We start from the raw sequence: 26,967 nt of genomic DNA, 5'->3' as shown, positions 1-26,967 counted from the left end.
TTCTGCTCACCAAGCCTGCATTTATTTGATCCAAAATACAGCAAAAGCAGAAATATTTGTATTATTTAAAATAACTGCTTTCTATTTGAATATATTTTAAAATGTCATTTATTCCTGTGATTTCAAAGCTGAATTTTTAGCTCAAAAAACATTTATTATAATTTTTATTATTATTATTGATGTTGTTGAAAACAGTCGAGTAGAATTTTTTCATGTTTCTTTGATGAAGAGAAAGTTCAGAAGAACAGCATTTATCTGAAATAGAAATCTTTTGTAACATTATAAATGTCTTTATCATCAGTTTTGATTTAAAACATCCTTACTAAATAAAAGTAGTAATTTCTATAATACCCCCCCCCCCCCCAAAAAAAAAATAATAAAATAAAATAAATAATTATACAGACTCCAAGTAAAATAAACAAATAAATATTTCAGATAAATGCTAATCTTTTGATCTTTGTATTCATTAAAAGAATCCTGAAAAAATGTACTAAACTGTTTTAAATATTTATAATAATAATGATGTTTTTTATGATAATATTTGTTATGTAAAAAATGTTTATTGAGCATCAAATCAGCATATTAGACTGATTTCTGAAGGATCATGTGACACTGAAGACTGGAGGAATGATACTGAAAATTCAGCTTTGATCACAGAAATAAATTACATGTTAAAATATATTCAAATAAAGCAGTCATTTTAAATAGTAAACATTTCACAATATTACTGCTTTTGCTGCATTTTGGATCAAATAAATCCAGGCTTGGTGAGCAGAAGAGAATTAAAAATCTTGTTTAAACACTTTTGACTGGTAATGTACACTTATTTTTTCTAAACTAAACTATACAGGGAACCCTATTGTTAAGATTAAAGTAACAATTGGCTTGTATACAAGTTCATATTAGACCATTTTTATAATAACATTATATCTATTCATTTTTATTAATCATTATAAAAAAATAGCAATTATGAGTAAATTTTAAATGTAATTTTTGCTAAATTCTCTCTATTTTTCTCAAGTTTATGGACACTGGGTGGATTTTCTGTTGTTATGTGACGATGTTTTCTAGCTGCTGTCAAATGACCTAAAAATATATAGTTTTCTCTGTATATTATCTACACTCTTAGAAATAAAGGTGCTTAAAAGGTTCTTCACAGCGATGCCATAGAAGAACCATTTCTGGTTCCATAAAGAAATATTCAGTCAAAGGTTCTTTAAAGAATCATCTATTTCTTACCTTTTTATAATCTGAAGAACCTTCTTTCACCACAAAGAAGCTTTTGTGAAACAGAAAGGTTCTTCAGATGTTGAAGGTTCTTTATGGAACCATTTAGACAAAAAGGTTCTTCTATGGCATCATGAAGCACCTTTACTTTTAAGAGTGTATGATAGAAAAACGTATTTTAATATTAAAACGACATCATTTTAATCATTTAAGTACTGTCATAAGCATGAAGTGTATGGATGAGGACTGAATGATTCACAAAGTCAGTCAGGGAAAGTTGCACTTGCTGACACGGGTAACTGATCCAACACAAAATATATTTCTTTATGTACGTAATTATGCAGGAAATCTTAAACATGAACATTATTACTATTATCAAAAATAGTATTAGTATCAGAAATTGATTCAAATATACAATAAATATTACAATACAAGACTGTTACTATATTGCACTATATTATATTTAAATCAAAGATAAGCTTACCATACATCATCTCGGAAAAAAGTTTGATGTATTTAAGTCTGTACCACATGTAGTCAGCATTATTTCTCTAAATAAGTTATGATGCATGTATTTTATTTTTTGTTTGAGCAGCATCTAATTTAGACTCTTCAAAGCTGCAATAATTCTATGGTGTTTTACTAGCATTACAGTTTCCACAGGAGGAAAATATTATGTTTATGTTGTTGAATTAATTATTAATTTAACCAATGTTTAAATCAATGACTGCTTCAAAATGCATGCTGTTATTGAAATCATTGTTAAAACATTTGCATCTAGCCAACTGTATGAATAAAAGTAATATTACAACCTAATTAAACTGTGAATAAACTATGCAAATAATCTTTTAAAGATTATTGTAAATCTGAATAAAGATTTATGCTTCGTAGCATTTGCGCATATACCTTTATTCAGATTTCAGAATGAGCACTTTCTCATGTGTAATAAATATGTAGAGGCTCTCGGCTGTCCGATGTTTATCATGTTCATCTGTTTTTCGCTGCTGTTTTTAATAAGCAGGGGAAATTCCTGACATTAAACAAATAACTGTTTATATGCTTAAGATATTTACATTTTAATAATGTACAGGGAGACTTTAGATATAACATGGTGACTCGTTAGGTGATGTTTTCTCACTAAAAATTTATGATTTCCTATTAACTCAAAATACTAGGGTATACCAATATGGGGGGCTGATTTCACTTTAATGATGTCATGAGCAATCCAGGTCTCTATTATAGATTATTATTATAGATCAGTGGTTTGTCATAATTTACAGGATTGGGGACGCTGTGATGAGGGGCAGCATTTTAAGTTCCACTCATTCTGCTCTTTGTACTCGCAAAAAAATAAAAATGTAGCCAGTAATCCTAAATGAGATTAGAACGTATGGAAACAAAACAAATCAACCCCAGAGTAATATTTTCCCCATGAGTCTCTCACCTCAGCTGTGAGATGTAGGGCAGACACTGGAGGAATCCCTTCACTTCACTCTCTTCATCTGTCCAGTCTATCAGCTCTACTGGTTTCTTCTCTGTTTGGAGTTTCAGCACTTCTAGGAGGATGGAGCTCTTTCTCTCTGAGAGGTCTATTCTCCAGACTGCAGGAGCTGACTGATAAATTGGCTGTAATGCTGGAAGGACACTCCTGCCTGTTTGAGTCTCATAGTCCTTCACATGTGAACACAGATCCAGCAGTATATCACACTGATAATGAAGGTTAGTGTAGTTTTCACGGAAGGGAAAAGATGTGTAGCTGCACACAGATGTTAATAATTCAGAGTAATTTTCTCCTTTATTTGCATCAAACTCTGACGCTGAAACAATCAGATTCAGTAGAAACTTTACAGCAGCTTCTCTCTCGGAGATATAAATGTCAAACCTGTGGAGACACAAATAATTATCACTTCAATGTTTAATGTACAGTATGATCAAAAATACTGCAGGTGACAAATGAAATGATTTAAATATAAAATACATATGAAAGCTGATGAATGATTTGAAAGAATCAATGTCAGTTTGTATTTTAGCTGTAGTGGCCGGTTGTCGAGTGGTGTGTTGTAAATATAATCCTAAAGTGAATAAATAGTAAAGTGTTTTGTATTGGTTCAATCTTTTCAGATCTAAACTACATTTTAAAGTGAGAGTAATTTAAATAATTTCCTTCAAATTCCCATTTAACCCCGTGTCACAGCCATTACATATTTTATTGCCTTTTTACTCTATCAAATGTTTTAGTAATCACCCTAAATTATATATCATTGAAAGCTTTAAAACTCAAAATTCATCCTGTGAAAACCATTTTGAAATTGTAAATTGCGTTGCCATGGAAATGGTTCTTTAAAATCTTTTAGAGGTCTCCTCCCCCTAAGTGGGCGGAGTCAAGTGTCATATTACAAAATTATTACAGTATTTTACAATCAAAACTTTTTATAATCTTAACAAAATACATATCTTTGGAAAGGTCAGAGTCTCAAAACTCCATTTGTGGTGGTTATTTTGTGATAGACGTAAAACTGACAAAGAAATCTAGACATTTGTGACAGAAAAATGCATCAAATAAACGTCAATGTAGTTTGGGTGTCACCGGTGGCTGTTTGTGGTATAACACCCTAAATAAAATCTCACAGGAACCTCCATTTATTAAGTTTTTGGTGAGATATAAAGAAACCTTCCTTTAAATAACAATAATTTCAGACCAAAGGGGTGGAATGAGGGTTGAAAATATTTTTGATTATGCATATGTTTTTGTACGTGTGTTAAGTAAAAAATCTTAAAATAATTAAAAAAATCCATGCCATGACCCCTTTAAGAGATTTAATTATTAGTCTGCTTTATTCTGAGTAAGTGTAAGCCGTTCTCAAAAATATGAATATAAAAACAGTCTGTATTTTCTCAGGTGATTTGCGGTTGTTGTCACTGTGTGCTCCTGAGTGTATTCTATGAGGCACTATTCAGAATGCAATGCACTGTGAGGTTTCCCAGTCGATATATGGACAAAGGCATCCAGCTATTGTTGTAGCTGACTAAAAGTGACAGTCTTTATCACAGAATATTTTCTGACTCGTTCTGCGATAAGAATCCACATCAGATCACAAAAGGAAGTTATTTCAAACACTCAGTTGATGCGGTTGTTGTCACTGTGTAAGATATCTGAAATATGAGGCACTAATCAGAATGCAACACACTCAGTGGCGGAGCTAGAGTTTTATACATGGGGTGGCCAGGGGGTGTCCAAGGCTAATTCAGGGGGTCCATGGACCATGACACAAAATCAGTGAATAACTCCAACCTGGCATTAAAAAAGCATGAATGAATCCTACAATTTCTGATTACTTCACATTACCACACATTAGCTATACATTCCTACCGTAACTTCAAATGTTAGTCTATTGAAGCTTATTTCTCTTAATTCTATCACCTCATTAACCAGTGGCTGGAGCCTGGAGTGAGAATTATTCATGAATAATTAACAAGCCTGTGATTAACATTACCAGTCAAAAGATTTAGAACAGTCAGATTTATAATGTTTTTAATTCTCTTCTGCTCACCAAGCCTGCATTTATTTGATCCAAAATACAGCAAAAGCAGAAATATTTTTATTATTTAAAATAAATGCTTTCTATTTGAATATATTTTAAAATGTAATTTATTCCTTTGATTTCAAAGCTGAATTTTTAGCTCAAAAAACATTTATTAAATGTACTAAACTGTTTTAAATATTTATAACAATAATGATATGGTTTTTATGATAATATTTTTTTTATGTAAAAAATGTTTATTGAGCATCAAATCAGCTTATTAGACTGATTTCTGAAGGATCATGTGACACTGAAGACTGGGGTAATGATGCTGAAAATTCAGCTTTGATCACAGAAATAATTTACATTTTAAAATATATTCAAATAAAGCAGTCATTTTAAATAGTAAACATTTCACAATATTACTGCTTTTGCTGCATTTTGGATCAGATAAATCCAGGCTTGGTGAGCAGAAGAGAATTAAAAATATTATTGTTCAAACACTTTTGACTGGTAATGTACACTTATTTTTTCTAAACTAAACTATACAGGGAACCCTATTGTTAAGGTTAAAGTAACAATTGGCTTCTATACGAGTTCATATTAGACCATTTTTATAATAATGTTATATCTATTCATTTTTATTAATCATAATAAAAAAAGAGCAATTATGAGTAAATATTTAAATGTATTTTTTGCTAAATTCTCTCTATTTTTCTCAAGTTTATGGACACTGGGTGGATTTTCTGTTGTTATGTGACAATGTTTTCTAGCTGCTGTCAAATGGCCTAAAAATATATAGTTCCTCTTCAGGAACTCGAGCTGCGTCAACGACGCTTTGGGGAACGCCAACAGCGTAACCGGCTCTGAATACCAATCAAATCTGTCCAGAAATGGGAAGGAATGTCACGGGCGAGGTGACGTAATGACCAGCTGGTACAAAAGCACGTGCGGTGAAACCGGCATCAGCTTTTTGTCATTCAGCGAAGCGCTCTGTGACTGGTGAGTCCTATTTACCGTTGTCTGTCTGTTTGTAAAACATGTCAAAGCGAAGTGGGGAGAGGAGTGAGGCGCAATACGGGCTGTGTGTTCCTCCGTGCAAAACGCTGTTTTTGTGCGGAGGATACACACAGTCTGTGTGTGCTTTGCTTGGGAGCGAGGCATGCGGAGGCAGCCCTCGAGGGGGCTGATTGTCCGCACTGCGAGGGTTTTCCTCTGCGTGTGCTTCGCTCCCAAAAGGCTCTTTTCTCCGGAGAGGGCTCTTTCACTGGCGTTCCCCGCGGCACTGATCCGCTTCCGCTAAGGCGGAGCGGAGACGGCGTTCGTGGGGTTCGCAACGGGATCTGGCAGAGGGATCGGAGACGAGCGAGTCTCTTTCTCCATCCGCAACTGCCGGATCCCGCGACCGCTCCCCGAGTCTGGAAGCACGCGTGGCGTTTTCTTCCCCTCGGGCAGCGGCATCGGCGCTTCTCGCGTCTTCCTCCGAGGAGGTTGACATGGGAGGCGTCGAGCATGCTGCACCCACTCTGTCGTCCCATATGAGGAGCCTGTGGAGTGTTTTGTCGAACCGCAGAGAGGGTTATACTGCGTTCTCTGCGGTTTCAGACTCACCTCCACATCTGAGCCTGCCCTTTTTTTCCCCGACCTCCACACTGAGGTGTCGAGGTTGTAGGGAAAATATTTCGGCCCGCCTCTTCGTCCCCTCATTCTGTTACTTCGGTAGTGTCATGGGGACGAGTGAGCGCGGTTACAGAGCGATGCCGCGGGTGGAACAGACGCTTGCGAGCTATCTGTCCCCTGACGCTGCGTCGTCTCTGAAGGCAAGGGGTACGCGTCAGCAGGTCGGGGTGGCTTATGTCTGCACATCATGGTGGCAGCCAGGCTGACCTGCTCAAGGAGTTGGATGAGGGCGGGGGATTAGTGCGGAGCACATCTGTGTGCTCCGCAAAACCGCTGATTTGTCTCTTCGCGCCGCCAGGGAGACCGTCAAGGTGATCTATGGCAGCCCTGGTGGCGGCGGAGAGGCATCTTTGGTGGACCCTGTCGGATTTATGGAAAGCCGTGACAGGGCCTTCCTTCTGGACGCCCCACTTTGCCGTCTGGCCTTTTTTGGTCCAGGAGGCAGGTGGCGGCGTTCCAGCGGTTTCTCCCTCGCCGCTCTCTAAGCTCATGGGGCTGCTGGGCGAGAGCAGCCCCTGCCGCGTGCTGGCTCCTCGTATAGGCAAGCGTGCCCCCGCGGGAGCGGGTTGGGGCGGTAAGAAGGGTGCGCGGTCAAAGACCTCCCAGCCAAGCAGGCGAAGACGTCTTCGGCCAAGAAACCCTGATGTGAGTGGGATCAGGGCTTATGAGGGTAGCCCCCGCTGGGGTAGAGCGACGATCGCACGGCGATCGTCGCCCCCCCAGCGCCCTCAGGAGATCGTTCTGCCAACCCTGCCACCTATGGTGCTTCAGGGCGCAGCGGTCTCCAGCGAGCGCATATCTCAGTCTCTTCCGCCCGGTATCGTAGCGGAGCTGAGATGCTCGCCACCCCTTCGGGGGTCTCTGGAGCAGCTAGTTCGGCCGTTCCCTGCTGGGGTTCCGCTTCAGGGCACTAGCCGCTCCGGGTTACACCAGAGGCCAGTCTTGAGAGACTGGTTCCCTTAGTAGACTATTTCGCAGCGTGGATACTACTGCCAAATGTGTCTCGATGGGTCCTGCGCACTGTAGAGAGAGGCTACAGAATCCAGTTTGATTCTCGTCCGCCTCAATTCAATGGGGTGAATTCCACTTTGTGGGCCCCGAGCAGGCTCTGGTAATGGAACAAGAGGTAGAATACTCTCTTAAGGAAAGATACCATCGAGGTGGGTCTTCCTTCCGAAGAGAGTCCGGGTACTACAGCCGGTACTTCATAGTTCCAAGGAGGATGGAGGTTTGCGTCCCTTTTTTAGATCTGCATCAATTGAACCGCTCAGTCTGCAAGACTGAAGTTCAAGATGCTCAGGTAAGTACTCAGATCAAGTCCGAGGACTGGTCTGATAGCAGGTAAGTATCTCAGATCAAGTCCGAGGACTGGTTTGACACGTAGATCTAAAAGACGCATACTTCCATGTCTCCGTCCTTCCCACTCACAGGAAGTTCCTGAGGTTTGCTTTTGGGGGCAAAAGCTTGCCAATATCGGGTACTTCCCTTCGGCCTAGCACTCTCACCCCACACTTTTACAAGTGTGTGGGCGCCGCGTTAGCTACGGGGCGCCCGCATACTCAATTACATCGACCTTTGGTTGATTCTCGCTCTATCAGAGCGGAGGGCGGCTCAACATTGAGGTGCTGTTCTCGCTCACTTAAAAGTGTTGGGGTTAAGACTGAACCCCAAGGAAAGTGTGCTTTCTCCATTACAGAGAACCATTTATCTGGGGGTGGTGGGGATTTGACCACGGTGCAGGCACGTATGTCTCCTGCTTGGATCGAGTCAATCCTCACGAAAGTCAGGAGGGTGAAAGAAGGCCAGTCACTCACTGTCAAGCAGTTTAGATACTGCTGGGTCTGGTGGCAGCTGCGTCCAACAGGATACCTTTTGGCCTGCTGTACATTAGACCCCTACAGTGGTGGCTCAAGACCAAGGGGTTCTCCCCGAGGGGAAACCCGCTTCGCATGATCAAGGTCACGCGGCGGTGCCTACGTGCCTTGGACATGTGGAGACAACCTTGGTTCTTGTCCCAGGGCCTGGTGTTGGGAGCTCCTTGTCGCCGCGTACGCTAGCGACGGACGCATCCCTCACCGGTTGGGGAGCGGTCATGAGTGGCCACCCTGCCCACGGTCGGTGGAGGGGTCATCATCTCGCCTGGCACTTCAACAGGCTCGAGATGCGAGCCGTATTTCAGGCTCTGAAGTACTTCTCCTAGACCTAAGAGGTTGCCATGTGTTAGTTCGCAAGCCGACAACACATCGGTGGTCTCTTATAGCAACCACCAAGGAGGTCTGCGGTTCGCGCCCCCTGTACAGGCTGGAACACCAGATCCTTGTGTGGGCTATGAGGCCTAGCTCTCCTGGTTGGTCGAGCTGGCATCGCTCCCCTCAACTTTGAGGGTCACCTTTGAGCATGCCGCTCCCTTCTGAGTGTCTTGAGTTCCCTCTCATGCAGAGAGTTAAGTGCTCCGCTCTCCAGAGATCTGCCTTGGTAGAGCTAGCATTGCTCCCCTCAACTTAGAGGGTCACCTTGAGCATGCCGCTCCCTTCTGAGCATCTTAGTTAGTAGCTCATGGGGAGCAGACACCCTGTCGAGGCAGGGGCTGTTATCCGGGGAATGAATGCTTCACACCGAGGTGGGGAAGCAGATCTAGAGAGTGTTTGGCCAGGCTCAGGTGGACCTCTTCGTTACTCAGGCAGCGCAATGTCCCCTCTGGTACTCTCTACGTCATCCAGCTCCGAGGGGCTGGATGCCGTGGTACAGACGTGGCCGAGGCTTCGTCTTTATGCCTTTCCCCCGATTGCTCTGCTCCCCGGAGTTCTGGAGAGAGTGCGCCGGGACGGACACCGGCTGCTATTGGTAGCCCCGTTCTGGCCGGGCCGAGTATGGTTCTCGGACCTGATTTTCCTCCTCGACGGCTCTCCATGGGAGATTCCAGTCAGGAGGGATCTCCTCTCACAGGCAGGAGGCACCATTGTGCACCCCTGCCTGGAGTTATAGAAGCTGTGGGTGTGGCCCCTGAGGGGGCACAGCTGATAGCCTCTGGTCTCTCAACCGAGGTTGTTGAGACCATTCTCCAGTCCAGACCTCCCTCTACGAGGAAACTGTATGCCCTGAAGTGGAGACTCTTCACTTCATGGTGCGGAGATCGCCAGCTCGACCCAGTTAACTGCCCAGTAGGTACAGTGCTGGAGTTCCTGCAGGCTCGACTCTCCGCAGGGTTAGCCCACTCCACCTTGAAGGTCTATGTGGCGGCAATTTCTGCTTACCACACCCCTCTTGGTGGATTGACAGTGGGCGCACAACCCCTAGTTACATGTTTCCTCCGTGGTGCACTGAGGCTTTGTCCTCCTCCCTTTCGGGAGCCTGACCAGCTGAAGCTAAACCGTATGTGTCCAGTGCGAGCACTGGACGCGTACATCCACAGAGCTGCCATGTGGAGAAGGACGGACCAGTTGCTAGTGTGCTACGGTCCTTCTAAGAGGGGTCTGCCTGCTTCCAAGCAGACCCTCAGTCGGTGGATTGTGGATGCCATTCACATGGCTTATGAGTCTTCTGACCTCCCCTCGCCGATGGGAGTCAGGGCTCATTCCACTAGGAGTGTGGTGGCCTCCAAGGCCTTTCTCGCAGTTGTCCCTATTCAGGACATCTGCAACGCTGCGGGTTGGTCCACGCCTCTGACCTTAGTCAGATCCTTGGCCTGGACATGCGAGCCACTCCAGGTTCTTCCGTTCTCTTGCCCTAGCTGTGCGCCTCTTTGGACACACAAGGCAGGGGTGCGGAAGTCTGGAGCCGTTGGTATCTCGTTCCCCAAAGCGTCGTTGACGCAGCTCGAGTTCCTGAAGAGGAACGTCTTAAGTTACTTGTGTAACCCTAGTTCCTCGAGGGAACGAGACGCTGCGTCACGGAGCCACACTTCCGGCATCCCTGCCAGCGCTTGCTTCATTCTAGAAGCTGATGCCGGTTTCACCGCACGTGCTTTTGTACCAGCTGGTCATTACGTCACCTCGCCCGTGACATTCCTTCCCATTTCTGGACAGATTTGATTGGTATTCAGAGCCGGTTACGCTGTTGGCGTTCCCCAAAGCGTCGTTGACGCAGCGTCTCGTTCCCTCGAGGAACTAGGGTTACACAAGTAACCTAAGACGTTTTCTCTGTATATTATCTACACTCTTAAAAATAAAGGTGCTTAAAAGGTTCTTCACAGCGATGCCATAGAAGAACCATTTCTGGTTCCATAAAGAAATATTCAGTCAAAGGTTCTTTAAAGAATCATCTATTTCTTATCTTTTTATAATCTGAAGAACCTTCTTTCACCACAAAGAAGCTTTTGTGAAACAGAAAGGTTCTTCAGATGTTAAAGGTTCTTTATGGAACCATTTAGACAAAAATGTTCTTCTATGGCATCGTGAAGCACCTTTACTTTTAAGAGTGTATGATAGAAAAATGTATTTTAATATTAAAATTACATCATTTTAATAATTTAAATACTTTCATAAGCATGAAGTGTATGGATGGGGACTGAATGATTCACAAAGTCAGTCAGGGAAAGTTGTCCTCATCATATTGTAGTTGGGATTGATGCATATCCTATATTTGTTACTGCAGGCTCCATCTATCGCTTGATGTTTAGTGACATCATTGTGTGATCAGGGAAAGCTGAAGTCATACGGTCAGTATCGGCCACTGCTTCATAATCATTTGTCATTTATATGAAAAATAAAAATCTACTGACAAAAAACAAAACAACAACATTGAATTGGTCTGAACACATAACTTACTTCAGTTAACAGTGGCTTCATTAAACTCAGCTTAAAGTAGGATGTGTGTAATAGATTCTGTTATGTTCATAGAGACCCACCTCAGCTGTGAGATGTAGGGCAGACACTGGAGGAATCCCTTCACTTCACTCTCTTCATCTGTCCAGTCTATCAGCTCTACTGGTTTCTTCTCTGTTTGGAGTTTCAGCACTTCTAGGAGGATGGAGCTCTTTCTCTCTGAGAGCTTTATTCTCCAGACTGCAGGAGCTGACTGATAAATTGGCTGTAATGCTGGAAGGACACTCCTGCCTGTTTGAGTCTCATAGTCCTTCACATGTGAACACAGATCCAGCAGGAAATCACATTTCTCATAATCCACAGATGACAGCAGTTTCTTCACAGTTTCTTCTATTGTCTCTTTCTGATGGAGAGCAGCTTGCAGACACAAATCCAGTATGAATAATCTCTTCCTTTTGTCCCATGATTCAGCTGTTTTATTGTGTGGTACAACAAACCTAAAGAGTGAACAAGATTCTGTTAGAGATGTGTTATTGTGTTGTAAGTGTTATTGTGCAACAGTTGGGCTCCAAAAGTAAAAAATTCCATTCATTTTCTTCACAGGGAAAATGACTTTTAATGCCAAGTCTGTATAAAGACAGATCTTCCATGAACTCAGATTCACATTAATACTTAATTTGTGAAATATCATTCTTAACAGTGTAATTTCTGGTGAAGAACTGCAGTACATAGAATCCTGCAGAGAAATATCCACCACTCACAGAATCATAAAATGGTGTCAAAGGAGTTTCTTTCATAAAACACTGAACGACGTAATTGAGCCGGTCTCTCTACACTTATAAACTACTTGTATACATCTTGTTGTTTTAAAATGACCTTAAAACACATAATTTGTATCTGTTGAATCAACAACTTAAAATCAATAGTTTTTGTCTGCAATGCTTTGTAAATCTGTAGTTGATTCCTTCATTAAAGACTTTGTACACAGTTTTGTACCTTTGTCTTGTTTTTTGTATGTTCTTAAATAATTTTGTCTCAAATATTCATTTCGTTTGTAATGTTGCTGTTCACCTTAGAACTATTTGGCTTTGTTTCATTTCTTAAAATTCTTTAACAATGACTTTTTAAAAATCCCTATGTGAAAAATGAATGGGAAAATACTTACGGAGACAAGGCCACTGAAAAAGTGCACAGGCAGTGTTGCATAATATTGTGAAAATGATCAAATGACAATAATTTGATGAAACAGTTTAGTCAGATATAAACTAATACAAAATTAGATCAGCAGTAAACAGAAGAGCATTTTATTCTATGTTTTGTGTGAAGCAGCGAGTCGTGTCCTGATCACTCTGTTGGGTTTATTCTGTGATAATTACAATCTAACTGTACATCATCCCTTTTAAAGATTACACAAACATAAACTCATCCTATCTTTGTATTAAAGCTCCAGAACTTTGGTATCATTTCTTCAGTTTAAAAGTTGCACTGTACAAAATACGTTTACAAAATTCATTTGACAAAATAAACTTCAAGAATTAAAAATCCTGACACAAAGAGACTAGTCCAAATACAATAGTGTATCAAATTACAGAATTTGGCTAAAAAGCATTATAAACACTTACAAATAACGCTTACATTATTCTCTTTTAGTGATGGTTTAAATCTAAAAACTATGATCTTAACAGTTTATAGATATACATTTTTCTTTGCAAAATGTATTAAAGCTTTAGTTTACAGACAGTTTTTTCACTGCTCAGTTACAAGCGCAAAGTCTTACATATGAGTTCCAAGCATAAATGAATGTACAGTAATCACTATGGTAACAGACAATATACAAGTGGAAGAAAAATTGGTCCCAGAAAGTGTGTGTGTGTGCACCCGAAATTCATCTAGCTGTGGGGACAGACATTTGAATCAAATGGTGGCAGCAAAATGGCTGATGATCAAGCAAGCTCTTACAAACTGTATAAGAAACGGTTTTTATAGGGTGTTTTCACACTTGAGTTCTCTTTAAAAGAACCAACCCAAGACCCCTTTAAAAAGGACCAAGATATGGACCAAGTGAAAAAGGACAGAGTTTTCTTTATGTACACACACTTCCAATGCAAATTTATGTTCAAACAACTCGTAAAGTAAATTTAGCATCCGATGACCCCCTTAAAAGATTTTAAAATTTGGAATTGCACTGTCAAATAAAAGTGACAATTATTTGATACTGGATAACAACATTAGATAACAAGTTAAATAGTATTAAATACAGACCTTAATTCAGAGATATATGGCAGACAATGGAGGAATCCCTTCACTTCACTCTCTTCATCTGTCCAGTCTATCAGCTCTACTGGTTTCTTCTCTGTTGGGAGTTTCAGCACTTCTAGGAGGATGGAGCTCTTTCTCTCTGAGAGCTTTATGCTCCAGACTGCAGTAGTATGAGGAATGAAGTATTATTATAAGCAAATCAGGCACTAAAACCTAAGTTTTAAAGGTTTCACATGTGTCTCACCATCCACTGGCACTGGTGTCTCCTCACTAGGTTTGCTAGTGTCTCCTTCTCCATAGACAGCAGAGACTCTGACTCTATAGCAGGTGCTGTGAGGTAGAGTTAAAGTACATTCACACACAGGTCCTTGTGTTAGTACTGATGACCAGCCCTCCAGTCCTGCTTCTTTATACTCGACCATATACCGGAGCACTGGACAATCTTCTTCAGCTTCTGCTTTCAGCCAGGCAAGTCTGAGAGTGTTTCTGTTCAGCTTATTCACAAAGGGTCGTCCAATTATTGGTGAAAATGCTGTCTTAATGTTAATCATCTTACTGAAGTTGCTCATACAGTCCTGCTCAATAACTGAATACCTCAGTTGATACTGTTTGGCTGACTTTAGATCTGATATTACAAAGGTTTCTTTAACAGATTTGGCATCAAAAATGATCTGTTTCCATGTGGTACTGTTCATTCCATTACCCAAAGCCCTGTACTCTATGACATACCTCTCGATGTTTCCATTTTGGGTTTTATTCATTTTTAGAGACACACAGTTGTGTTTTATTTGAGATATTTGAGCGAGATCTGGCTTTATTTGAAGTATCAGATTTCTGCTCATAATCTTCTCTGCATGATAAAACTGCACAGAGAATTCAGAATAACCATCATCAGGTACCAAGGCAGCAATGAAGTTGGTATGCTTTGGGTCTTCATTTGTCTCTTTGGCAGCAATGAATACTTTTAGGTCAGAAAGTACTTTCTGGCTGATATAAACAGGCTTCAATGACCATAGTGAATCTTTTGCCTTGAATCTTATGCAATCAGATATGGTTAATGTGCTATTTTTCATTAATTCAATGTGCTGCTTCAGAGCTTTGAAAAAATTGTCATCAGCCTCCATTGATGAAATAGTGAAGCAGAACACACTGCTCATCAGAGGATCACCGATGACTCGCTGAAGCTCCTGCTGTGATTTCACAATAGTTATGTTTGCTGCTCTGCACCCATTTAAAACTGCTAGCTCAGTTTTCTTCTTCTCAAGCCAATGCTGTGTGTTTTCTAGACTGAATGGAGACTGATCGCTGTTCCGGATAAATTCTTGTAAATTCTTCTCTCTCTCTTCAGTAATATTTAGCGACTCAATCTCAGCAGTTTTTCTCTGAAATTCTGTCCTATAATCTTGCAGCAATTCTGAAAAGTTCTGAAGTTTTTTTGTCAAAGCAGGAAACCAAGCCATTACTGTCAGATTATCATAATCTGTTTCCATGTCCTGACACATCCTGATCTGTTTTCTCAGATGTTCCAGAATATTCCCAGCTCGATTCATCAAGTTTTCACTGACTCCGCTCAGAGCAGCACACACAGAGCTCTTGTCCAGTTTCTTCAGAGGGTAGAGCCAGACCTTCAGAGGAACGGCTACATCACCTTTAGATCCAAGCAGCATTGGCAGAGAATCATAGACCTCCACTGCCTTTTCAAAAGACACTGGACTCTTCCAGTCACCCACATCAATGTACAGACTGCAGTCATATAAAATGCTATTAGCCTTTTCAGTTTCATTAAGACTTGAAAACACATCTCCTGCACTGAGGGTGGTGGCGATCCTCTTGATAACATTTTCCATTTCTGTATTTCTCTCTGTGCTGATTCTCTCATTATCAAAAACAAAGAAGGCTTGGGCTCCATAGAACACAGCAATGATCACATGTGTAGCTGTGGTTGCATTAATAACTGAGGCAGGAGCTCCTTCCTTTAACAGTTTTTGGCTGATTATGTCCAGTCTGGTGGTGGTTTTGTAGTGTAGTGTAACTCTGTCCTGATGTTGAGACTGAACTGGATGGTTAAGAAAGGCTGCAGCTCCATTTAGCTCCATAAGTCCACACTGAGCCCTCACTCGTAACACAGGTGACATTTCAAATGCTCTGCACCTCTCCTGAAGGGAGTCACCTTCCAAAACCTTTAGATGTGTTTTCAGTTGGGGCCAAGATATTCTGTCACTTGTTACAGTGTGGTTATCCCAAAGATTACTGTCTGTAAGCACATTCACAGCACAATCTACTTCAATTTACTAGTGTAAAAATATTTTCAGTTACACATACAATTCACTGACATCATAACAGCCTGAAGGAATAAGTATGGAATTTTGTAATGTTTATAAAACCATAAATTCAAACAGCACTTTTCTTAACAAAGTCAAACTGTACTCAGTATTATTAGATGCAGCATTAAGTTGAACTGGTTAATCATCTTCCCACTCAAGAAACACTGTAATATGTAGGATGGAAATTAACATGAACATGTATTTATTACATTTAAACATTTTACAATGTGTACTTTCATTACTAATAAAAGCTAATATTAGGTATAGCTAATAGTCAGGGTAACTAAGCAGGCTAGACCAACCTGAAATAAAGGTTTCACTGCGACGGTCATACAGCACTCCAAGATCCAAAGGACGACCAAGAGCCATAACCTCAGTTACATCCATAGGCAAATCTGTAGGTAATTTGGGGAAAAAATACACATTACTACATCTAGATGACTGGTATTTAGAAAAGCGCTTGAAAAACTTTGCTAAACGAAAAAAAAAAAGAATATTGAACCACATTATGTACAGAAAACTTAAAGTACATCTGTTTGACTGGATTAAAACATAATAAATACTGCACTGCCTTTCTTGGTTATGTTTCACAAAATATATATTTTCAAATTCATAATAATATAAAAATTCAAACAAATAACAGATACAAACTTTCAAAATATAAGTATGTTTTCTGTAATTTCCAAAGTGTGGAGCACATAAGCAGCAATTCATAATATACTGTAAAAATAAGTAACCTGAGGTGAACTCATTCATTTGGATCTTTTAACATATTTGATTTCAATTTATAATTTTTACATCACTCGTTTAGGAGATGCTTTAATCCAGTTATTCAAATACAAGATATTTCTATTTGTTAACTGAAAGGATGTCAAATATCATGTCAATAGACAAGTCAAGTTACTGCTAAAATAATCTGCTGTGAACCGCTGTACATAAACTCCTAAGAGGAGTATCAGATTCAGAACATACCATTACTGGAAAGTCCACTGTAGAAGCACTTAGTTGGATGAGAATATTCAGTTTTTTCATCCCTTGAAATCTAAGCCAAAACAAAGAAAATGTGTAAATATTGTCAGCGATTGCTGTATGTTTGTATTTGTGTTTTAAAAATCTTTTGAGACTACAATTCTCTGTTCAGAAAATATTGCACTCAGCTCTCTCATCTCTTCTTTTACCTCATCAATGAATGCAACTTCAAGATCTTTGATCTCCTTGGTGTCCTTGCTGTCCTGTGTTAACGCAGTAGCCTAGACAAAGCAGCATCAGTAGTTTAAGCTAATTTATAAAACATTGTAAGCAAATCAACTTAAGTAAAATTAAACTAGACATTTACAAGTTGTAGGTAAAGCTCAATAAAACTCATCTGTGTTTACACAGATGACACAAAAAAGTCATGTGTAAACGGAAAACACCTAAAACACATTGCTACTCTTGTTAACACTGTTGTTATAATAAAAGAATAATAAATATCTTTTTTTATCTCTTTTTAAGTATTTCCACTGTGTACACTATGTTGATTATAATGCAAGCTTTCACAACAGTGCAGAAAACTGCCTTGACAATCACAGTCATTCAGCTCATGTTAAACAAAACTCTGGAGTTTGGATTTCTCAGAGCCTGTGGGCATTTATTGTAAAGCTAGTTTTTGAATATCAGCAGGTGATATTTCTTCAGAAGTTGTTTTCATGTGCCTCCATGAATAAACATCTATGGATCTGGCTGCTCTCTAAGAATAACCTGGAAGTGGTTATTCTTGCATTTATAACATCAAAGCTAGACTATCATAATTCTGTGGTTTGGGTTTACCTAAATCTGCTCTAAATTGCTTGCAAATTGTACAAAATGCAGCAGCCAGACTATTGAATGGCAGTAGAAAATGTGAGCACATTACTCCTGTGCTTGCCTCTTTACACTTGTTTAAAAATGAATAGCAAAAATGTAAAACTGAATAAAAAGCTTCATAAACAAATAAACTAAAATTATTAAACCTTACTTATTAGAAATGCTTTGTCATTGATTGGCTCATGGACTCTAATTCATGTACTCAAAGCACTGTCTGAGACTGGTTACAATTAAAAAATGTTTAATAAAAACTTTTGATGTAGGAGTAGATCGAAACAGAATGCAGTAATCAACCCATTTCATGATTAGTTAAAAGACACAACTCTAAACAAAATTCCTTTTTAATTAACTGTGCAGCACCTGTAGCTATTTATTCTGCCTCAAATTTATATGTAATTTTACAATCACCTCCACCAGGTTGTGTTTCTGCAGTGCTGGTACTGTGTAGTGTTGTCTGACGTGTGTCTCACAGTATGATGCAGTGCAGGTTAAACAGGATTTAACAGCTTTGAGTTTCATCTCAGTGCAGATATCACAGGGCACATCTTCAGGTCCAGCGTAGCAGTGAGCAGGAAGAGCAGGACTATACCCTGCCTTCTGGAGTTCCTCAATCAGTTTAGACAACGCAACATTTACATTCAACACAGGACGACCTCTGAACCTCTTTCTGCATTGAGGACAGGCAAAACTTTTAGCTTGAGTTGGTTTGCTCCAGTAGATCTCAATGCAGTGTTTGCAGTAACTGTGTCCACAGGGCATGGAAACTGGATCCTTGAAGACCTCTGTGCACACTGGACACTTGTATTGATCCTCTGTCAGCAGAGTGGCTGAAAGTGTGCTGTAGAAACATTGTAAACACAGTGGGGGTATTAAAAACTGTACAGTGCAAACAGCATTAACAACAGTGCACAATCAATTTTCACAACATGCTTACAAAAATAAACTTCAGATAAAAAAAGAGCAAGCAGAATAATAATAAAAAGCTATTTCCCTAACTGTAAACTTCCTTCACTCAGGAGATTTTAGGCTTGTCCAAATACCCACACTTGCAGTCTTTGCACTTCAACCCTTGTCTACTTACATGATGTACAGTCAGGTCCATAAATATTGGGACATCGACACAATTCTAACATTTTTGGCTCTATACACCACCACAATGGATTTCAAATGAAACGAACAAGATGTGCTTTAACTGCAGACTGTCAGCTTTAATTTGAGGGCATTTACAAATCACCTCCAAATCAGGTGAACGGTGTAGGAATTACAACAGTTTGCATATGTGCCTCCCACTTGTCAAGGGACCAAAAGTAATGGGACAATTGGCTTCTCAGCTGTTCCATGGCCAGGTGTGTGTTATATTTCCTCATTATCCCAATTACAATGAGCAGATAAAAGGTCCAGAGTTCATTTCAAGTGTGCTATTTGCATTTGGAATCTGTTGCTGTCAACTGTCAAGATGAGATCCAAAGAGCTGTCACTATCAGTGAAGCAAGCCATCATTAGGCTGAAAAAACAAAACAAACCCATCAGAGAGATAGCAAAAACATTAGGCGTGGCCAAAACAACTGTTTGGAACATTCTTAAAAAGAAGGAACGCACCGGTGAGCTCAGCAACACCAAAAGACCCGGAAGACCACGGAAAACAACTGTGGTGGATGACCGAAGAATTCTTTCCCTGGTAAAGAAAACACCCTTCACAACAGTTGGCCAGATCAAGAACACTCTCCTGGGGGCTGTTCCATAAACCAAGATTAGAGTATAAGCCAGGCTTATTTCGGTTAGTCAGGTTTATTTTTGGTAGATTCGGTTTCATAAATCAAACTTAAAAAAGTTCAAACTCAGTTACCCCGACAACTTATGCTGGCAAACTAACCTGGTCCGGAGCAGGCTAACTGTCAGGCTAAGCTGAGCTCCTCTAACTCTGACCAATAGGAACGCATCCATATTACCACTGACTCTCTCACATACAGTCAGTTTAATTTATTATCGGTCCAAAAATAAAAGTATACAGAAAATACACCTTAAATAATCAAATAAATAAAAAATAGGCTACAACCAACTGTATTTAATGTATTGTGCCCAAAATGTAGGCGAATGACATTTTAACATAGTTGCTATTTGTGCATGCAGTTGATCAGAAGTTTCTAGCCATGCAGCCTTTCTCTCTGAATTTATGACAGCTGTACCTTTTATGGTTATTAGAACATTAAAACATTACAATCTAAAATGGCTCTTTAAAGCATTAAAGCATAAAAACACAATCAAAAGTTAAAATCACTGAATTAAAAATGTAAATTTATAATAGAAATCAGAGTACATTTTAACTGATAAGAGGAACAGACATTTAACTCATTTGAGCTAGTGATTAACAGTTGCTGCTATCATAAAAATACACTTATATGTAGTAAAATTCTATGTGTCATATTTAATGTCCAACAAGAAATATTTTAGCAGAATGTATATTTTATTCAGAATTCTTGCGCTAGTATTCTATTCTGCTCTGTCTGTGTAGCGCGCATGCGCGCCGCAGCGCTCGTTCTCTCGCGTAAGCCCCGCCCACTCCTGACGGCTAAATGGATATATTTGCATGGCTTTCTGACATTTACAGATGTAAAAAATATACCTGTGACGTATCAGTTATGCATTGAGGAAAACACAATGTTTCAAATGCGTTAAACAGCACAAATATTCGCTGTTTGCTATGGTGGATCGATTTGATCCATGATCGACATTAAGGGCTGCTTCAGAATAAGCGTGTTCGTCACATTATCCTGACTCACTGAACCTGGATAGCATTAGTCAGATTGCGTGAACTTGAATTGTCGTTTATGGAACCGCTTTAGTCCCGATTGATTTGTTAGGTTATTTCAAGTCAGGTTTTGGACTTTAATCCCCGCTTTTCTTAGCGTCTTTTATGGAACAGCCCCCAGGAGGTAGGTGTATGTGTGTCAAAGTCAACAATCAAGAGAAGACTTCACCAGAGTGAATACAGAGGGTTCACCACAAGATGTAAACCATTGGTGAGCCTCAAAAACAGGAAGGCCAGATTAGAGTTTGCCAAACGACATCTAAAAAAGCCTTCACAGTTCTGGAACAACATCCTATGGACAGATGAGACCAAGATCAACTTGTACCAGAGTGATGGGAAGAGAAGAGTATGGAGAAGGAAAGGAACTGCTCATGATCCTAAGCATACCACCTCATCAGTGAAGCATGGTGGTGGTAGTGTCATGGCGTGGGCATGTATGGCTGCCAGTGGAACTGGTTCTCTTGTATTTATTGATGATGTGACTGCTGACAAAAGCAGCAGGATGAATGCTGAAATGTTTCGGGCAATATTATCTGCTCATATTCAGCCAAATGCTTCAGAACTCACTGGACGGCGCTTCACAGTGCAGATGGACAATGACCCAAAGCATACTGCAAAAGCAACCAAAGAGTTTTTGAAGGGAAAGAAGTGGACTGTTATGCAATGGCCAAGTCAATCACCTGACCTAAATCCGATTGAGCATGCATTTCACTTGCTGAAGACAAAACTGAAGGGAAAATGCCCCAAGAACAAGCAGGAACTGAAGACGGTTGCAGTAGAGGCCTGGCAGAGCATCACCAGGGATGAAACCCAGCGTCTGGTGATGTCTATGCGTTCCAGACTTAAGGCTGTAATTGACTGCAAAGGATTTGCAACCAAGTATTAAAAAGTGAAAGTTTGATTTATGATTATTATTCTGTCCCATTACTTTTGGTCCCTTAACAAGTGGGAGGCACATATGCAAACTGTTGTAATTCCTACACCGTTCACCTGATTTGGATGTAAATAACCTCAAATTAAAGCTGACAGTCTGCAGTTAAAGCACTTCTTGTTCGTTTCATTTGAAATCCATTGTGGTGGTGTATAGAGCCAAAAATGTTAGAATTGTGTTGATGTCCCAATATTTATGGACCTGACTGTATTTCCTGAATTTGGCCCAAATGTGGGTGTAAAGACCACAAGTGTGTGTAGAAGGGACACACTTATAGTGTTATAAAAATGCAAGTGTTTACAGAGCTTTATTTTGATTTTCAATATTTAGCATTTTAAAATAAACTATTCAGTCTGTTCAGTAGTGACTATAACAGATGACACTATTGGTGCTTCTAATTAGGCTAAGTGATAAAAAGCATTTGCAAATGTTGCACAATATAAACATACTCATCTTTATGTTTACTACCAAATCATATGCAATATCTAGTATTAATAATAAAAGCTGCAGTCCGTAACTTGTTTTGGTTAGGTATTATCTGAAATAAATTTTTTGAGCAAGTACATAACCAGCCAGTGTTCAAAACTCTTTACCTTAGCCCGATTCACAATGGTAAGCTTGTAATAATGTTTTCTAATTTGAATGGTACTGGTAGATTTTCATGTGAAATACAAGCATGTCGCCGCTCGTCTTTGCGTCATTATGTCACATCTGTAAACGTAAAGAAGGAGTCCCGGCTAGTAGGCTATAAGAGAGGATGCTGCAGGTGGCGGATCATTTCTAGCCTTTTCTCACAGCAGCTGGAATAATTAAATGTATCATTTTGATGGCAGATTGTAATCCAAAAATGATTGTGTGTTAATGAAACATGAACACACATGGTCAGAATTTTTGGTACCCTTGGTAAATATGATCAAAGAAGGCTGGGAAAATAAATGTGCATTTTTAATCCTTTTGATCTTTAATTTTTTTTTTTTAAAGATCACAAAAAATCTAAGCTTGCATTGGAGAATAAGAATATTAAATAGGGGGAAATATGATTATGAAATAAATGTTTTTTTTTTTCTCAAATACATGGTGGGACACAATTACTGGTATCCCTAGAAATTCTTATGAGTAAAACATATATTAAAAATATAAAATATTAAATATATTCCCATTCATATTCACAAATGTGTGCACTCCAGGGTGATTATGAACATGAAATTATCCAGCCATGGCTTCCTGTTTCACAGAAATATAAATATGAGGGAAAACAAAGCCCAAATTCCAAATTAATCATCCATCACAATGAGAAAAATTAAAGAATATATTTTGGATGTGCAGCAAAAGATATTTGAGCTTCACAAATTAGAAAGTGGCTTTAAGAAAAGAGCTAGAGCAGTGGAATTCCCATTTCCACCATCAGGGCAATAATTAAGAATTTCCAATCAATAGAAAATGTTATGAATCTGCCTGGAAGAGGACATGTGTCTATATCGTCCTAATACACGGTGAGAAGGAGAGTTTGAGTGGCCAAAGACTTTTCAAGGATCACAGCTGGAGAATTGCAGAAAAAGGTTTAGTTTCAGTGTCAGAAAACCTTAAAAAGGTGTTTTCTAACCTCATCAGGCATTATAGGAGAAAACTCCTATACTATTTTGGCAAATGGAGGTATCAAAAAGTATCTCCGCCCTAATCCATCAGGATTATCCTTTCTATGAGTTTGCAGAGGGTTTCTACAAGAACGCCGCGGCGATGGCGTTAGATGATGCAACGCTCAACAAGCTGTTCTGGCTCGGGGCCAACTACCACCGTCCCGTGGACCTCCCAGACACTACCGGCCTGAGTTGGAGAGAGGGGATCAACCGGTGTCTGGGAAGCGTCCGGGCCCGAGCCCGCCGCCGTTCGCGGCTCCCCCAAGCCCGCTGTCATCCGCGCTGCCCGAGCGCCCTCCAGTGCCGGCTCCTCGCAAGTGCCCTCCAGTGCCTGCTCCTCGCAAGTGCCCTCCAGTGCCTGCCCCTCGCAAGTGCTCTCCTGCGTCTCCGCTGGTCCCGTCCAGCTCAGCTCCTCAAGAGCGCCCCCAAGTGTCCGCGCTTCAAGAGCACCCCCAAGTGCCCGTGCCCCCAGAGCGCCCCACAGAGCCCGCTCCTCCAGAGCTCCCCACAGAGCCCACTCCTCCAGTATGGCTCCCAGAGGGGAACTTCCCCAATAAATTTTTTTTATTGCTATAGGGTCACGGCCTGTGTGGCCGGGCCAAGGCCACAGAACCCCTTTACCCATCTGGGCTACCTGAAAAAATAAGGCCATGGCCTCCCGAGTCCCCTGATCCGCCATGGCCTCCTGTGTCTCCTGTCCCGCCATGGTCCCCCCTCCCCATTGGATGGTGTATGGCGTGAGGACACGCCTTCCGGAGGGGGGCGTAATGTCAGTCCTGTGTCTTGTTTCCCCCTCCTCTCGTGCCCATATTTGGCCTTCCTGTTCCTGTCCTCGTTTGTCATTATTAGTTCATTTGTTCCCAGCCCTGCGTTTAATTACTCCTCACCTGTTTCTGTTCTTCCTCATTGATTTCCCCATGTTCTTAAGCCCTGTGTTTCCCTGCCTCTGTCTGTGTCCGGTCTGATCGTCATTTCCATGTCTCCTGTGATCCCAGAGTGATTAATAAAATTCTAAGTTTGAGAAGTTTCTCGCCTCCGCGTTTCCCTGCTCCTACGTGATGTGACAGATATTGACCCCCGTTTTAAATTCTTATTCTCCAATGAAAGGTTAGATTTTTGTGATTTAAAAAAAAAAAATAGATCAAAATGATTAACAATGCAGATTTATTTCCACAGCCTTCTTTGATTATATTTACCAAGGGTACCAACAATTCTGACCATGTGTGTAAGTGACTGAAATTATATTATATTCCAGTTTTAAATGTGCATCTGATTACAGATACACAGGATTACACAAGATTTGTATTTCAAGGAGAACCAGTTCAAATTGTTCTAATATCTTTATTTATATGAAATTCGAATGGAATGACAATTAGAGATTAGGCTGTAACGAAATTAAAATCTAGAGGTACTGCTAATACACACTAAATACACTTAGTCACGCGATGCTGATGTTATCATTAAAACTTTGAGAACATAGTATAACAATAATAATTTGCATGGTTTGATGTGATATGAGCTAAACGATTGTTAGATTTAATTAGAATCGTTAGAATGCTTTTTTTTTTTTTACCCCAGTGTGTCAGAACAAAAGTGGCAGACATGTTACTGCACTTTGGCGTTTTTAAGATCTGGAACAGTCTTGTGCTCTTATTTCCTGTTGCGGGCACTTGGGGTGTGCAATAATGACAAAAAATTATATTGCATTATTTTCTGGAATTTTGTCTATAATATATTTATAATTTTATATAATTTAATATTTTTCTGAGAGTGTTAATGTGCTGCTACCACGGCCGGTTAAAATCTTTTCTCGTAAAAACGAGATGTCATTTCTACAATATAATTATCCCATCAAAACAACAACATTTCTCATGACATATTGTATCATTAATACCGAAATGTTTTTCCCATTATAGATTATGTATGGTTACATTATGTGAGTGAGCTAAGCGATTGCCTGCACTGCTGTCGCCACAGTCCTGACATAAACGAGGATCTACAGGAAGAGTAATAGAAATACACCATTTTAAACGTATTTTAATGTAATGATTTTAATTGTAGCGGCATGTTTATTAGGATTAATTTCCAATCTGTCAACAATATAATGCTATCCAATAACTGCACGCCTTTTTGCCTTTTTAAAAGAACTTATATTGTATCAGCAATTTAGCTCGGAAAAGTGATAACTGCCATAATTCTTCTGAAAATCTCAGCTTTAGAGTTTAAGGATTGACATACTGTAAATTTATTTGGTCCCACTTTATATTAGGTGGCCTTAACTAATATGTACATACATTTTAATTAATAATTTGGTACAATGCACTTATTGTGTACATACATGTTTTTACATTGTATTTATATTTTTAAAAATATCAATATGTAATTACATCTGTAATTACACTGTTGACCCATCACTTACACCTTAACCCACCCTTAAACTTACCCATACCACCAAACCTGTCCCTAACCTCACCCATATCCCACCTCATTAGCAGCAAAAGTGTTTTGAAATACAATATGAACACAATAAGTACATTGTACTTATTTTTTGATGTAAGTACATAGTAATTAAGGCCACCTAATATAAAGCGTGACCATTTATTTTTTTAATAAATACTCAGCAAGCATCACAGTCCCCAGACAGCAATACAGTCCCATACCTTCTGAGCCTGTAACTCTGTGCTTCATCTCTGAACGCGATTGGCCTGTCCATTGACTGCTCACTTTTTACAGACTGGAATGACGGTGCTGGAGATGGTGACTCATCTGGTTTCATACTGTGAGGGTGAAAGAAAGAAAAATCCACCCCATTTGCTTTTTAAGAATTACACAGAAAACATGACTTCAATATACTGAAAAGAGATATGGACAAACTATGCAAACATAGTTGTTTGATTTGTTAATAAGACCTCTAATGTACACACATTGTGTTATGAAAAGTATGTGTCCAAGCACATATACATCCAATCAAAGAAAAAAAAATATATATACTTTTTAACACTGTAAGGTTGAGTTCTGTCTTTGAATGCAATTGGTCGATCCATTGAATTGTTGCTTTTTAAAGAGAAGTATGACGTTGCAGGAGATGGTGCCTCATCTGGTCTTAGACTGTCAAAAAGACACAGAAAATGGAAGTTTGACAATGTACAAGAGACATACAAAGTATGTAAGAAAAGGATAGCTTTATGTCTTATTGTTTTTTTCTTTATTATGCAACAAACACACCATTTAAAATAGTAAACTCTCATACTTTTCATACCCAATGTAACTAGGAGTTCCATTGTTGAATGCAACTGGCCGATCTATTGACTGATCACTCTTTATAGACAGGAGTGAGGGTGCTGGAGATGGTGTTTCATCTGTTCTCAGACTGTGAATGAGGTTAAGAACAAATTTTACAATGAAATACAAAACTAGGGCAAATGAGGGCAAATTATTTCAGAATTTGGCATTTGTTAATTAAAAATAAATCCGTAACTCTTGACTTGCATTGCTATCATTCATATCATCTCCTGTGAATAACTTCCAAATGGATTTTAGCTCTCTTGAAGGTATGTGCTAGGTTACAGCCCCCCTCCCCCTCCCCCCCTCCCAAAAAAAAACCAAAAAAAACAATTTAAACATGCAAGAACGTGCTTATGCTCATTCACACAACATGGAGACAGTTTTAAGAAGTGAAGTGACATTCAGCCAAGTATGGTGACCCATACTCGGAATTCGTGCTCTGCATTTAACCCATCCAACGTGCACACACACAGCAGTGAACACACACACACACAGCAGTGAACACACACACACCGTGAACATACACCCAGAGCAGTGGGCAGCCATTTATGCGGCAGCGCCCGGGGAGCAGTTGGGGGTTCGGTGCCTTGCTCAAGGGCACCTCGGTCGTAGTATTGAGGGTGGAGAGAGCGCTGGACATTCACTCCCCCCACCTACAATCCCTGCCTTCGGATTACAAGTCCGAC

General features: G+C 40.0%; 1 protein-coding gene across 1 annotated transcript in view; it reads right to left on the bottom strand.

Annotated features, from left to right (window-relative positions):
- The window catches only part of LOC306851579 (uncharacterized protein), a 64,659-nt gene that overhangs the window by 31,613 nt on the left and 6,079 nt on the right, over positions 1 to 26,967 (bottom strand). The window contains exons 8-18 of the mRNA XM_079387926.1: positions 26,256 to 26,366; positions 25,988 to 26,104; positions 25,657 to 25,773; positions 18,028 to 18,457; positions 16,953 to 17,024; positions 16,747 to 16,816; positions 16,077 to 16,169; positions 13,695 to 15,704; positions 13,454 to 13,610; positions 11,275 to 11,688; positions 2,672 to 3,109 (exon numbers count right to left, since the gene is read on the bottom strand). Coding sequence (XP_079244052.1) covers positions 2,672 to 3,109; positions 11,275 to 11,688; positions 13,454 to 13,610; positions 13,695 to 15,704; positions 16,077 to 16,169; positions 16,747 to 16,816; positions 16,953 to 17,024; positions 18,028 to 18,457; positions 25,657 to 25,773; positions 25,988 to 26,104; positions 26,256 to 26,366 — 4,029 coding nt within the window. The remainder of the gene's footprint in view (positions 1 to 2,671; positions 3,110 to 11,274; positions 11,689 to 13,453; positions 13,611 to 13,694; positions 15,705 to 16,076; positions 16,170 to 16,746; positions 16,817 to 16,952; positions 17,025 to 18,027; positions 18,458 to 25,656; positions 25,774 to 25,987; positions 26,105 to 26,255; positions 26,367 to 26,967) is intronic.

Source organism: Barbus barbus (genome assembly GCF_936440315.1).
Source record: "Barbus barbus genome assembly, chromosome: 31".
NCBI lineage: Eukaryota > Metazoa > Chordata > Actinopteri > Cypriniformes > Cyprinidae > Barbus > Barbus barbus.
Note: the sequence above shows the minus strand (reverse complement) of the source record. Positions and strands in the feature narration are given on the sequence as shown.